This window comes from Suricata suricatta, chromosome 13 (genome assembly GCF_006229205.1).
Source record: "Suricata suricatta isolate VVHF042 chromosome 13, meerkat_22Aug2017_6uvM2_HiC, whole genome shotgun sequence".
Taxonomy (NCBI): Eukaryota; Metazoa; Chordata; class Mammalia; order Carnivora; family Herpestidae; genus Suricata; species Suricata suricatta.
The window spans coordinates 72,360,158-72,374,175 of NC_043712.1; the positions used below are offsets into that span (position 1 = coordinate 72,360,158).

General features: G+C 43.5%; 1 protein-coding gene across 1 annotated transcript in view; it reads left to right on the forward strand.

Annotated features, from left to right (window-relative positions):
• The window catches only part of LOC115276327 (guanine nucleotide-binding protein G(q) subunit alpha), a 197,121-nt gene extending 183,389 nt beyond the window's left edge, over nt 1-13,732 (forward strand). Inside the window, exons 5-6 of the mRNA XM_029920327.1 lie at nt 1,250-1,403; nt 13,427-13,732. Coding sequence (XP_029776187.1) covers nt 1,250-1,403; nt 13,427-13,617 — 345 coding nt within the window. The 3' untranslated portion in view covers nt 13,618-13,732. The remainder of the gene's footprint in view (nt 1-1,249; nt 1,404-13,426) is intronic.
• Nucleotides 13,733-14,018: the final 286 nt, after the last annotated feature.

Consider the following 14,018-nt stretch of genomic DNA (forward strand, 5'->3'; position numbering starts at 1 on the left):
ATCTTTCACTGTAAGCGTCCCGTGGTGCATCAGTACTTAAATATTTCAATAGGCATGAAGGTTAAAGGTTGAAGAGATTGGTGATCATGGGGTTTACAAGAGTTGGTAAAGGTCTCTTTTTGCAAATTAGGTCATGTCAGTTTGATTTGAATTGACGCATTTCACAGGAGGAAAGAGCACGACATAGTCAGGATCTAGAAAATTTTCCTTGGTGAGCAGAGTTTCCTGGAGTTTTCCTGGAACTGCAGTCAAAGGGTTATGCAGAAGAGTGTGCCTTTGTAGCCCAGCACTAGGAAACGTAGGGAACCTTCTACATCAAGCAGACTCTGAGCAGAAAATATTAACAGCTTGAACCCCTAGTTTTCATGGTCAGCCCTGGAATATTTATTCATTCATCTGTTTTTATAAACTTGGGAGGGTGGTATATCCAGGTATGTCAACTGCAAGTATTTTACATAACAAACACAGCTCGAACTAGCTTAAAAACCATTGGACTAATTGAATTGATGTTACTGAAAATCCAGGGTCATAACCAAGTTCAGGCTTGGTTTGACCACGTAGTTAAAACCAGGTGAGCAGGGCCTGGTTTCTTTTTCTGTTTCAAGACAGTTGCTCGAAATTCCTGAGGCTACATGAGTTGGCATCCATGAAATCAAGGCGCTCTCTTCCAGAGCTCCCAGAAAAAGTCCTGGGGTTGATGGGACCTCTTTAGCTGCTTAGCTAAACTCACGACCATAAACCAGAGACGAGGTCCAAGTGATGTGGGCCTGAACGAAGCTGGCTGCCTGCTCTGGCTTCAAGCGCTAGGCTCCCCCGTGAGCAGTGGAGCGGGGCTCAACCCCAGGCAGGTGTTTTCAGTGCCAGAAACCCGGGCATCACAAGTAGCGCTAAGTCAGGGGCTGACTGTTCTCAGGCCCCAAGGCTTTTCTATCCCCAGCGAAAGGAAGGCTTCCCAAATCTGCTGCCTTTGTCTGTGACCTGGGGGTGGAAATGACTTAGAGGTGAGCGTCTGTGGGAGGAAGAACTGGTCACCTGCTTGTCAACCTGAGAGTTTACTTAATAAAAGAACCCATCTGAGAGTCCTGAACCCTTTGCATGTAAATCCTGGTAACAGCGACTACAGTCCAGCCCAAGGCTACAGAAATTGGATGTGCACAGATGATGGGTTGGACTTCCAAAACAAACACTTCACAGATTGAGTAATCACATAATTCATGCCTTGTTTTTTCTGATGTTTTTTTTTTTTCAGAACCGAATGGAGGAAAGCAAAGCACTCTTTAGAACAATTATCACGTATCCCTGGTTCCAGAACTCCTCGGTTATTCTGTTCTTAAACAAGAAAGATCTTCTAGAGGAGAAAATTATGTATTCCCACCTAGTTGACTACTTCCCGGAATATGACGGTAAGTCTGCGCTCTTCAGGCAGCCCGCTAGCTGGGGATCCATTTTGCCCCCCAAGCGATGCAAGAACTCAAAGGGCAGCTTTACTGTTGTTGTCTTGGCCTCAAAAGCCTGCATGTGTAATTGATGAAATGCAAATTATTGTGGGTCCTGTCCCTTAACCACCGGAAACATTTCAATTCCCTGGCAGTGCTGAAAATCATAGCCAAAGAAAGCAACTTATGTGTTTGGAAGTAAGTGTATCAAGAAGAGGGAACAACCACCCAACTCCGCCCACCCACCCCCCCAGCCGTTTTGACCAATTCTCTATCCGCCATTAAGGCTCCCTCTTTCTTTCGGTAACAGTTGGCCTTTGCCTCCCTATAGAAAAAGAACACGGTTTTGTGACAAGAGCCCTTGCTCTGTAATCACTCTGCGCAGGTTCACATTCCCAGGTTTGTGTTTGTAGAACCATGGTCTAGTCACTTAATTTATCTGCACGGTGGGACTGAATGCCTGTGGTCACTTCATAGGCTATGATGGAACGTCTGTGTGACATTTTAGCATGGTACCTGACTCATGGCCAGAGTTAGGAAATATTTGGTGGTGGGGGGAAGGTGCTGCATGGCCTGAGGCAATCCTGTCATCCCTCGGGATGGCACCGAGCCCTATAGCACTTAGAATCCATAGCGCCCGCATCAGTTCTCCAGGGCTTTGCGTTATTTCCTTGCGTCTTGTAAGTGTTGCTTATAAACAGATCTGCCTACCGAGCTAGACTGTGAAATCCGCAATGACTGGACGGGACACCCAGCCATTCTGAGGGTTACTTGTTGACCGGTAACAAAATGCATCCACCCCCAGCCACTCTGAAACCAGTCAGAGTCCCAGCCCCCGCCCCAGAGCTTCGATGGCAGGATACCCACACATGTCCCCATACATACCGCAGGCTAGATTTGGAGTGGCAAACCATGGCCTGCCACCTGTTTTTATAAAGTTTTATTGAAATGGCCACACCCATTCATTTACACACAGTTTTTATGCTTTTAACAGCAGAATTGAGTTGCTGTGACAGATTCGCCCACAAAACCTAAAATATTTACTTTAACTGAAGTATAGTTGACACACAAGGTTACATTAGTTTCAGGAGTACAACATAGTGACTGGATAAGTCTAAATGTTATGCCGTGCTCACCACAAGTGTGGCTGCCATCTGTCTCCATACAACATTGGTGACCATATTCCCTCCCATTGACGGTGTTCCCTGTGCTGTCCCTGAGATCCCGAAACTTCATTCATGTCACAGCTAGAAGCCCGTATCTCCCCTCCCCTCCCCTCATTTTCCCCACCTCGCCCATCCGCCTTCTCCTGGCAGCCATCAGTATTTGGTGTCTTTGGGTCTCTTTCTCCCTTTCGTTTCTTTATTAATTCGTTTTGGTTTTTAAATTCCATGTAAGTTAAATCGTATGCTATTTGTCTCTCTCTGACTTATATCACTTAGCATTATACCCTTTAGGTCCATGTTGGCTCAATGGCACGATCTCATCTTTTATTATGACAGCATAAGAGTGTGTGTGTGTGTACGTAAAGACACGTCTTCCTTATCCATTTGTCTATAGATGGACACTTATGTTGCTTCTGTATCTTGGCTCTTGTAAATAATGCTGCTGTAAACACAGAGCTGCATGTATCTTTTCACGTTTGCATTTTCACTGGGGTTAGTGGATCATATGGTAACTATTTTTAATTTTTTTTTAGTTTTTCCATACTGTTTTCCACAGTCGCTACACCAGTCTGTATTCCCATCAACAGAACCTAAGGGTTCCTTTCTCTCCACGTCTTTGCCAACACTTACGCCTTTGGTTTTTGTTTTACCCATTCTGACTAGTGTGAGGTGATATCTCAGTAGTTTTAATTTGCATTTCCCTGAGGATTAGGGATGTTGAGCATCTTTTTTATGTACCTGTTGGCCGTCTGTCTGGAAAAATGTCTGTTTGCATCCTCCGTCCATTTTTAATCAGATTATCTGTGTTTTTAAGTGCTGAGTTTTGTAACTTTATTATATATTTTGGCTGTCCAACCCTTTTATATCATTTGCTTTATGGTTTTAGGTCTCAACATTTAGGTCTTTAATCCGTTTTATTTTTGTATGTGGTGCAAAAAAGTGGTCCAGTTTCATTATTCATGTAGCTGTCCAGTTTTCCCAGCACCATTTATTGAATAGAATGTCTTCTCCTCATTGTGTATTTTTGCCTTGTCATAGAATAATTGATCATATATGCATGGGTCTATTTCTGGATTCTCCGTTCCATTGATCTCTGTATACGGTTTTCTGCTAGTACCATAGTGTTGTGATGACTACAGTTTTGTAGTAGATCTTGAAATTTGGGATTGCAATACTTCCAGCTTTGTTCTTGCTTCTCACGATTGCTTTGACCATTCAAGGTCTTTGGTGGCTCCATACAAACTTTAGGATTGTTTGTACTATTTCTGTGAAAAAATGCTCTTGGTATTTTGATAGGCATTTTCTGGAATCTGTCGAGTGCCCTGCGTAGTTGTGGACGTGTTCGTGATGCTAACATTTCCAATCTATAGACATGGAAAATCTTCCCATTGGTTTGTGTTATCGTCCATTTGTTTCATTAGTGTTTTATAGTTTTCAGAGTACAGATCTTTCACCTTCTTGGTTCCTTTTCTTCCTGGGTATTTTATTATTTTTGCACAACTGTAAATAGGATTGTTTTCTTCATTTCACTTTCTGCTGCTACGTTAGTGTATAGAAATGCAACCAAATTTTGTGTGTTAATTTTATATCCTGCAGCTTTCCTTATAACTTCTAGTAGTTTTTTGTGGAGTCTTTAGTTTTCTCTGTAAAGAAATAACATTGTATAGGGCACCTGGTTGAGCAACTGACTCTTGATTTTGGCTGAAGTCATGATCCCAGGGTCATGAGGATCAAGCCCTGAGTCCAAAAATCCGGGTTTGAGATTCTCTCCCTCTGCCCCTCTTCCATTCATGTACTCTTGCTCTCTCTAAAATAAACATGTTATTGAAAAATACATTGTATAATTTCTTCCATACCAATTTGCCTGCATTTTATTCTTTTTTTCTGTCAGATTGCTGTCACCAGTTCTTACAGTACTATATTGAATAAAAATAGTGAAAGCGGACTTCCTGATTTTAGGGAAAATGTTTTTCCCTATGAAGTATGATGTTAGCTGTGGGTTTTTCTTATGTGGCCTTAATTACATTGAGGTACGTTCCCTCTAACCTAACTTTGTTGAATATTCTCATCCTGAACAGAGGTTGAATTTTGTCAAATGCTTTTGCTGCATATGTTGCAATGATCCTATGGTTTTTATCTTTCATTTTGTTAATGGGATAGATCACATTGATTGATCGTGAATATTGAACCACCTTTGGATCCCTGGAATGAATCCCATTTGACCATGGTGAATGATCAGTTTAATGTATTATTGAAAGTGGTTTGCTAATTTCTTGCTGATTTTTGCAACTAAGTTCATCAGAGAGATTGGCTTGTAGAGTTTTGAGGGGGGGGGTGTTTTTGTTTTTGTAGTGTCTGACTGGTTTGGGTAAGAGGGTAATGCTGACCTTGTAGAATGTATCTGGAAGCTTTCCTTCCTCTCCTATTTTTGTAATAGATGGTTATAGTCTACTCAGAATAGATACCAATTTTTTAAATGTTTGGTAGAATTCACCTGTGAAGCCATCTGGTCTGGACTTTTGTTTGTTGGCACTTATTTGATTACCAGTTCCATTTTGTTACTAGCAATTGATCTGTTCAGATTTTGTTTCATCCTGATTCAGTTTTGGAAGATTGTATGTTTTTAGGGATTTATCCATTTCATCGAGATTGTCCAATTTGCTCACAATTTTTTGAGGATTTTCATCATGAACAGATGTTGAATGTTGACAACATTTTATAAGTAGTCTCTTATAATCCTCTATTTCTGTGGTTGGTTGTTACTTCTCTATTTCTTGATGAGGTTGACTAAAGGTTTATCAATTTTGTTTATGTTTTCAGAGAACTTGCTTTTGGTGTCACTGATCTTTTCTATTGTTTAATCTCTATTTCATTTATTTCTGATCTTGATCTACTCACCTCAGGCTTTGTTCATCCTCTTTCTAGTCAGCCTGTTTGAGACTTTTATTTCTTGAGGTAGGCCTGTATCATTATAAATTTCACTCTTAGAACTGTTCTCGCTGCAGAGCGAAGATCTTGGACCTTTGTGTTTTCATTTTCATTTATCTCCATGTATTTTCTGATTTACTCTTGGATTTTTTTGTTGGCCCATTCATTGTTTAGGACGTGTTGTTTAGCCTCTGTGTGTTTGCGTTTTCCAGGTTTTTTTTTCTTATCATTGATTTCTAGTTTCATATCATTCTGGGTAGAAAAGATGCATGATATGATTCTAATCTTAAATTTATTGAGACTTGTCTCCTGGGGAATGTCCCATGTGCATTTTATTGGTTTTGGATAGAATTTCTATATCTGGTCTAATATGTCATTCAAAGACTTGGTCTCCTTGTTGATTTTATGCCTGGCTTGTGTATCCATTGATGTAAATGGGTTTCAGAGTCCCCTAGTATTCTATTGCTGTCAGTCTCTCTATGCCATTGATACTTTCTGTTTAGGTGCTCCAATGTTGGGTGCATAAATATTTACAATTTTTTGTATCCTCTTGATGGATTAACCCCTTTATCATATAATGCTCTGTCTTTTGTTATAAAATAGATTTAAAACAAAGGCTATAAGTATTGGTACTCCAGCATTATTTTGTTTTTTTACTTTCATTTGTATGGAATGTCTTGTGAGTCTCTTGTAGGCAGCATTTAGAGGGGTATGGTTTTTTTCTTTTTTCTCCTTTCTGCCACCCTGTATCTTTTGATGGAGCATTTAGACCATTTAGATTTAAAATAATTGTTGATAAGTATGTACTTATTGCCATTTTGTTAACTGTTCAGTTGTTTTTGTAATTCTTATCTGTTCCTTGCTTCTGCTCTTGCTGTCTTTTGATGACTTTCTATAGTGTTATGCTTGGCTTTCTTTTTATTTTTTGTGCATCTATATTATAGGTTTTGAGCCTGCAGTTCCCACAGGGTTCATATATAACATCCTAAGTATATGGCAATCTGTGTCAAGGTGATGGTCACTGAAGTTTGAACACATTCTAAAAACTTTACTTCCCCCTCCACATTTTACATAAATATTCTCTCATTTTATATCTTTTTATTCATAATTTTCTTCTAATTGTAGCCTTTTCCACTTACATCTCTTTAACATTTCTTGTAAGGCCATCTTAGTAGTGATGAATGCTTTTATCTTTTGTTTGTCCGGGAAACTCAGTATCTCTCCTTCAATTCTGAATGATAACCTCAATGGGTAGAATATTCTTGGTTGTTGGGGTTTTTTTCCCCTTTTAGAATTTTGACTATATCATGCCACTTACTTCATGCCTGCCATGTTTGTGCTGAAAAATCAGCTGATAGACTTAAGGGGTTTACCCTGTATGTAACTTTTTGCTTCTCTCTTGCTACTTTTAAAATTCTCTCACCATTGACATTTAGTTATTGTGTTTGTGGCCTCCTCCTGTTCATCTTATTTGAGCTTCTCTGTGCTCCCTGGCCCTAAGTATCTGTTTCTTTCCTCAGGTTGGGCAAGTGTTCAGCTAATACTTCTTCAAATAAGTGGTCTGCCCCTTTTTCTCCTCCTGGGGCCCTGTAATGCAGATGTAGGTTTGCTTGGTGTTGTCCAAAAGATCCCTCAACCCATCCTCATTTTTATTCTTTACACTGTTCCGTTTATGTGCTTACCATCCTTCTTGTCTTCCTCTTCCGAAACTTGCTTTTCTGCATACTTTTACTAGTGACTCCCTCTACTGTATTTTTCACTTCAGTTATTATATTCTTCAATTCTAATTGATTTTTTAAAAAATATTTTCTCTCTGTGGACGTTCTGAGTTCTTCCAGGCTTCTGCCCAAGGCAGTGAGCATCTTTACGACAGCGAGCTCAATGACCGTTACTTCAAACTCTTTATCAGACATAGTGTTTATCTCGGTTTCATTCTCATTCTCCGAGATTTTTGTTTGTTCTTTTGTTCAGAGCGTAACCTTCTGTCTCTTCTTTGTACTTGACTGTCTGTGTGTGTTTCTGTGAAGCAGGCAGAACAGCTACAGTAGATGGAATAGTCTTGGATGTGGCTGCCCCCTGGGTAGACTGTGTTGCCTGCTGCCTTTGGAAGCTGTGGTGGGCATGGGCTGGGGGTTCCAGAGCACCTCGTGCTGGGGTTCCCGGGCCTCTCCAGACAGGCAGCACCGTGGCAAGACGGTTCAACCCGAAGTGAATGCACGCTGGAGGACCCTGGAGCCTTCCACGCAGAGGGTGCTTGGCAGGACGGTTAAGTCTGAAGTAGGTACAAGCAAGCATACCCCAGGCGGGGCAGCCCAAGAGGAAACGGGTTCAAGCCAGGGCTCCTGGGGCTGTCCGCAAAGAGGGGTGGTCCCAGGGCTCTCCTGGGAGAACAGTTGGAGTTCAGGTCAGGGTAGTCAGCACAGGGGACCCAGTGGCCAGGTGGCTAGAGTCGAGACAGGGTCCAGGTCCCAGGGCTTGTCAGGGTGCTTCCCAGAGGGCTCCAGAAGGTGGTGCCTTGGCAGGGCTGCTACAGCCAAAGTGGTAGGAGCCTGGAGGGTTCTGATGTGCTTTGCACTGGTGTCCTCTTGGTGTGGTGGCTAGAACTCCGGTGAGCAGTGGCCAGGGGTGTGCCAGTGTGCGTGGTGCAGGGGCCGCCCTGGCGGGACGGCTGGGGCTGGGGTGGGTAGGCGCCCAGGCCTCCCTGAGGCAGCAAGCCAGCTATGCCACCCATGCCCTACTCCTGTCCTGGTGGAGGGGTATGTCAGCTGTGGTACTCCCCAGCCCCCATGACCAGGAGAGAGTTCCAGCAGGTTCCAGGGCTGGTCCCTTTCCATTCAAGTTGCCTTTTGACCCATGGCTTCTTTTCTGTGCCCATGGACAGCCAAGTCCGCCCACAGCCCCTCAGCTCTATCCCCTCTCCGCTGCAGTCAGTAGCACTGGTGGGGGGAGGGGATCCCTCATTACCGGGTCTCCATCTCTCTTGCCGTTCTTTGTGGGGTCTCTCCATCTTTTGTTGTGCAGAAGCTGTTCCGTCAGCCCTCAGGGCTTCATGAGAATTTTCTCTGTTCGTAGGTGTAGACAAGGTGTGTCTGGAGGTGAGTTTAGGGTCTTCCTGTATCGCCTGTTGGACCCAAACCTAACAGTCTGGTCCATTACAGAGAAAACTGGATGAATTGTAATTAAGACAGCTTTGCATGTCAGAGTTCCAGCTCTGCAACTTGCAATGTTGGTTTGGACACATCTGTTCAAGGACTCCGTTTCTTCTTGGTAGAAAAGAATCTAATAGAACCATATATAAGTCACTTAGTGTGGTACCTGCTGCAGAGAAGAATGCAAACCTGAAAGAACCTATTACAAAGATGTAACAATAGGTAGATATGACAGATGATTATTTTTTTTTTTTTGAGAGAGAGAGGGGGACAGAGGGAGGGGCAGAAAACAAGACAGTGGATGGCAAGTGGGCTCTGCACTGCCAGCAGAGAGACCGATGTGGGTGCAAAGTCATGAACCATGAGCCAGTCAGGCGCTTAGCCGACTGAGCCACCCAGGCGCCCCCTCCAGGCTGTTTTTTAAATTACATTGCTGACATAGGATCTGCAGTGGATATCAGTTCAACATTGTTTCTATGCTTCTACAAGCTCTCGCAGAGAGGTAATTTCTTCACAAAACGAATTCAGTTTGGCTTTATAGCTTTCTGGGAAGATACAAAGACGTCAAGGATGGAGTTTCACTCATGTTTTCATCCCCCATGCGTGTGGTATGGTGCCGGCTCATGGAATGGGCGAGGCTGCATCTTAAGCCTTCTCAAACGTGTGTAAGAGTCTAAAGGTTGGTGGATTGAAATAGAAACACTTGGGGATGTTACCAGATATTAGAAATGATACTCTATCTAGATTGTTAGAGTGTTCCTGTCCCCTATCCAAGTACGTTTTCCTTTGTGCTTTACTGATCCTTTAAAAACAAACACTTCGCTAGCCTTGAACAGTGTTTTCATTTTTACTCCTTTTTATTTGTCACTAGTTTGCACTGTTATAAATGCCAACAACCATATCCCTACCTGTTCCTGAGGAAACTGTAGAAGGAAGGAAACTTAAGGCTCCTGGGTGACTCCGTCGGTTAAGCAGCCAACCTTCAGCTCAGGTCATGATCACACCCATTCCATGGGTTCGAGCCCCGCATCAGGTCCTGTGCTGACAGCTCAGAGCCTGGCGCCTGCTTCCGATTCTGTGTCTCCCTCTCTCTCTGCTCTTCCCCACTTACGCTCTGTCTCTCTCTCAAAAAATCAATAATTTTTTAAAAAAGGAGGAGGAAGGAAACAATGTGTAGCTAACTTGGTCTCCAACAGCCATAGGCTAGTCTTTAACCACTAGATCTACCTGAATAAGATGGGCACCGAGCATCTGGGTTACACCTTAACACACGTGTGCCTCACACCCTAGAGGAGGCTGCATGCTTCTCAGAATTCAGGGAGAACCAGCAGATAAGATATGACAGCCCATACACAGCCACCTGAAAGCCAGGTTTTCTTGAGGTCCTTGCTCACAGGACGACGGGGTATAAACAAACACAGCCCAGCCTGTCCCACAGAGCAAAGATGCCAAGGGCTAAGCTGCTCAGCACGGCACCCACAGTATGCCACATGTGGGTTTGATTTTTCTGCAGCAAAAGGCTTTTTTCTGCAACAGATGTTTGGGATAATTTTTTTTTCTTCCTTGCCACATCATCGTCCTCTCTTTACCCATCTCCTCCATCCAACACGTTGCCCCGGGTGCCCCCATCACCATGAGCATTTTCTTCCCCCGTGCATGCCTTGCGAAGGTCTTAAACCATGAACATGGTTTTTACTGCTAATCTCCCCCAGCATGCACGTTACGTGCACAGGCGACTTAGCCATGACATAAGGAAAAAAAAAAAAGACTTATTCAGAAAGCATAAGTCAACACAGCTGTCATTGCATACGAAGCCCTTGTAAGATGAGCTACAAGTGAAAAAAAATTCTAAGCCTACTCCACTCTACTGTTTTTATAGCCAACATGTTTATAGTATTATGAACTTCACACTTCCACATTTCTGCACTTGCAAGGTCTTAATCCTAATGAATGCCATTTCTGTATTTCTCTCCAGGAAGAGCAGTTACCGTTTCCACATGGACATGAATTGCAGAGTTGTTCATAGAGACTGTGGAACTCTGTGTGCACAAGGAAGGCTATAATGATTTCTTTGTAGTTGGGGTTTATTTAAATAATATAATTTATGCTTAAAAACCTAACACGCTGCAAGTGCTGTTCACTGAACTCGAGGCCAGTTCTGAGGGCTTAAAAAAGTTGCCCCTTTTTTCTCAAATAGGATACAAAATCAAAGGGAACTTCCTTTACAAACCAGAAAGTTTGGGTTCCTTTATGAAAATGAGAAGCTTCGGGGCGCCTGGGTGGCTCAGCCGGTTAAGCCTCCGACTTCGGCTCAGGTCAGATCTCACGTTCGTAGGTTCGAGCCCCGCATCAGGCTCTGTGCTGACAGCTAGCTCAGAGCCTGGAGCCTCTTCCGGTTCTGTGTCTCCTTCTTGCTCTGCCTCTCCCCCTCTCATGTTCTGTCTCTTCTGTATCAAAAATAAATAAAACATTAAAAAAATATTTAAAAAGAAAATGAGAAGCTTCTCCAACCCCAGCAATCTTGAGTCCTAGTTCTAAATATTTTCCGTTACTGCTGTGGAATTTGTAACTTAATAGTACCTGGAGAAAGTTAGGACGTTCTAATCATAGTGTTTTTATGGCACTTTATTAGGATGCCAGCCTTCTTAATTGATAAAAATTTCAATTCTGGTCACTGAAGTCAAAAATTCAAACATTACTCTTATGAATTGTTCAAGTGGGAATAATCCATCTGTCTTCATGGCTCGTTCCTCCCTCCTTCTGGCAGGGTTAGATATAAACTCCTAGGGGTCATACGCAATTTGCAAGCAGGCCATTTTGAAAAGTCTTCAAGTTGGGAGTCTAAAATTCCTGATACATTTTGTTACAAGCAGTCATCAGGCCCTCGGAAGAGTTTTCCAAGATTTCTTTATCACAACCAGTAGGTAACAGGAATATTGATAGAAAAAATGGAGTCTGTGGATCTTGAGAGGGTCTTGTCAGACAGAAGGAAGGGGAGGAGTGGAAGACCATAGCAGGACCTGCTTCCTTCTTAGGATGGAACTCCCTGGAAAAGATGGGAGAAACGTACATATCTGGGCCTCTAGCACAGTGACGCTCGGGGCTCCGTCTCCTGAACTGTGGTAGCGCGACCTGAGCCAACATCAAGAGTCAGCCACCCAACTGACCGAGCCAACCAGGCGCCCCGGAGTCCCTGTTTTCAGTTCCTTTGGACACACACACACACACACACACACACCTCAGAGAACAATTGCCAGCCATATGGTAATATATATTTACCTCTGGGAGAGGGGACTACCCAACTGTTTTCCACAGCAGCTACAGCGTTGTACACTCCCACCAACAGGGCACAAGGGTTCAGATTTTTCAACATCCTTGCCCATGCTTACATTATCTTTTTATTATGGCCATTCTGGCAGCTGTGAAATAATAGCTCGTTGTGGTTTTGATTTGCATTTCCCTGATAAGGATGTTGAGCCTTTCTTCCTGTGCTCATGGGCCAGTTACAGATCTTTGGAGAATTGTCGATTCAAGACCTTTGCCTGTTTTTTAATCAGGTGGTCTTTTTGTTGCCAAGTTAGAGTTCTATTTTCTGGAAACTAACCTCTTATTAGATATGTGATGAGCCAGTGTGTTCACCCATTCTGTAGGTGGTCTCTTCACGGTTTTGATGGTATCCTTTGATGCCCAAAGGTTTTAAACTTTGATGAGATCCAATTTTTTCTTTTGTGGCCTAGGATTTTGGCATCCTATGTTAAAATTCATTATAAAATTTTAAACTAAGCTTTTACTATATCCTGGCAAATATATTGCAGGCCTGCTTTAAGCCAGCTAGAACAGTATTCAGCATGGACGAGACCCTGAATAAATCTAAGGAAACATATACCAGTCTTTCTCTTATGATCACATATAGTGAATTGAATACTATGTAAATGTAGGATGTTCAAAAACAGCAGCAATCTAGAAGCTAGGTAGCAGAGGACAGTTGTACATGGACCTGACCGTAAGGAGAGTCTTCTTTTTTTTAAGTTTATTTTGAGAGAGAGAGAGAGAGAAAGCGCACGCAAGCATGAGCAGGGGTGGGGCAGAGAGAGGGAGGGAGAGAGAGAATCCCAAGCAGGCTCCCCACTGTCAGCATGGAGCCTGATGTGGGTCTTGACCTCACAGTTCATGAGATCATGACCTGAGCTAAAACCAAGAGTCAACCACTCAACCAGCCGAGCCACCCGGGTGCCTCAGGAACTATTCTGAAACAGAGGATTTCTGTTTGGGGAATGTAAAAGGATCCACAGCAGGGGTGAGGGGCCCGTGGCGGGGAGATCGACAGGAGAGCCTAAGGCACTGTCTGTATGCACACTTACTATGTGGATCAAACCACTACAAGTAACTCAAGGCAACAGTAGTAACTACCCTCCCTCCTCTACTGAAGGGCCTATAGTATCTCCCTGTCACCCCAGGAGTCAGAGCAAAACTTAGCCTAGCTTTCAAGCCCTCTGCTTCTTTTCACCTCCCCACACTTTGTAAGTAGGTGAGTGGGTGGATGGACGGACAGACAGGCGAATGGATGGTCTGATAACAGGACAATGAGGAGCAATTGCACATCCTAGTGTTGGGGAAGATGTGACAGGTCAGAGCTGCAGCGCCGGTGTCCTCTCTGTGGCACCCTGATGGACCCAGGCAGCGCTCGCTGCCTGTGGGCATGAACAGATCAGCTCACAAATCATCTCTCTCTCCCCTCGGCCAACAGGACCCCAGAGAGATGCCCAGGCAGCTCGAGAATTCATCCTGAAGATGTTCGTGGACCTGAATCCAGACAGTGACAAAATTATCTACTCCCACTTCACATGCGCCACAGACACCGAGAACATCCGCTTCGTCTTTGCTGCGGTCAAGGACACCATCCTCCAGTTGAACCTGAAGGAGTACAATCTGGTCTAATTGTGCCTCCTCAGTACCGCCCTTCCCTTCCCTGGTGGGCTATTGAAGCTGTACAAGAGGGACTGGATTTCTGTGGAAAACCATTTGCATAATACTAATTTATTGCCGTCCCGGACTCTGTGTGAACGTGTGCGCAGGGTTTGTAGTAAATATTATGATTTTATTTAAACTATTCAGAGGAAAAACAGGATGCTGAAGTATGGGCCCAGCACATTTCCTCGCCTTTTTTTTTTTTTTTTTTTTAGGCAAAACCTTGTGACTCCGTGTGTTTTCCATCCTCAGTCACGCACTCACCAAGATAAGAGTGGTTTCTTTCTTTCTCTTTTTTCTCTTCTGTTGAGCAAAACAAAGCTGATTGCCCTTTTCCCCACCCCCTGCCCCATCCTGATTTTTCCCGGGGT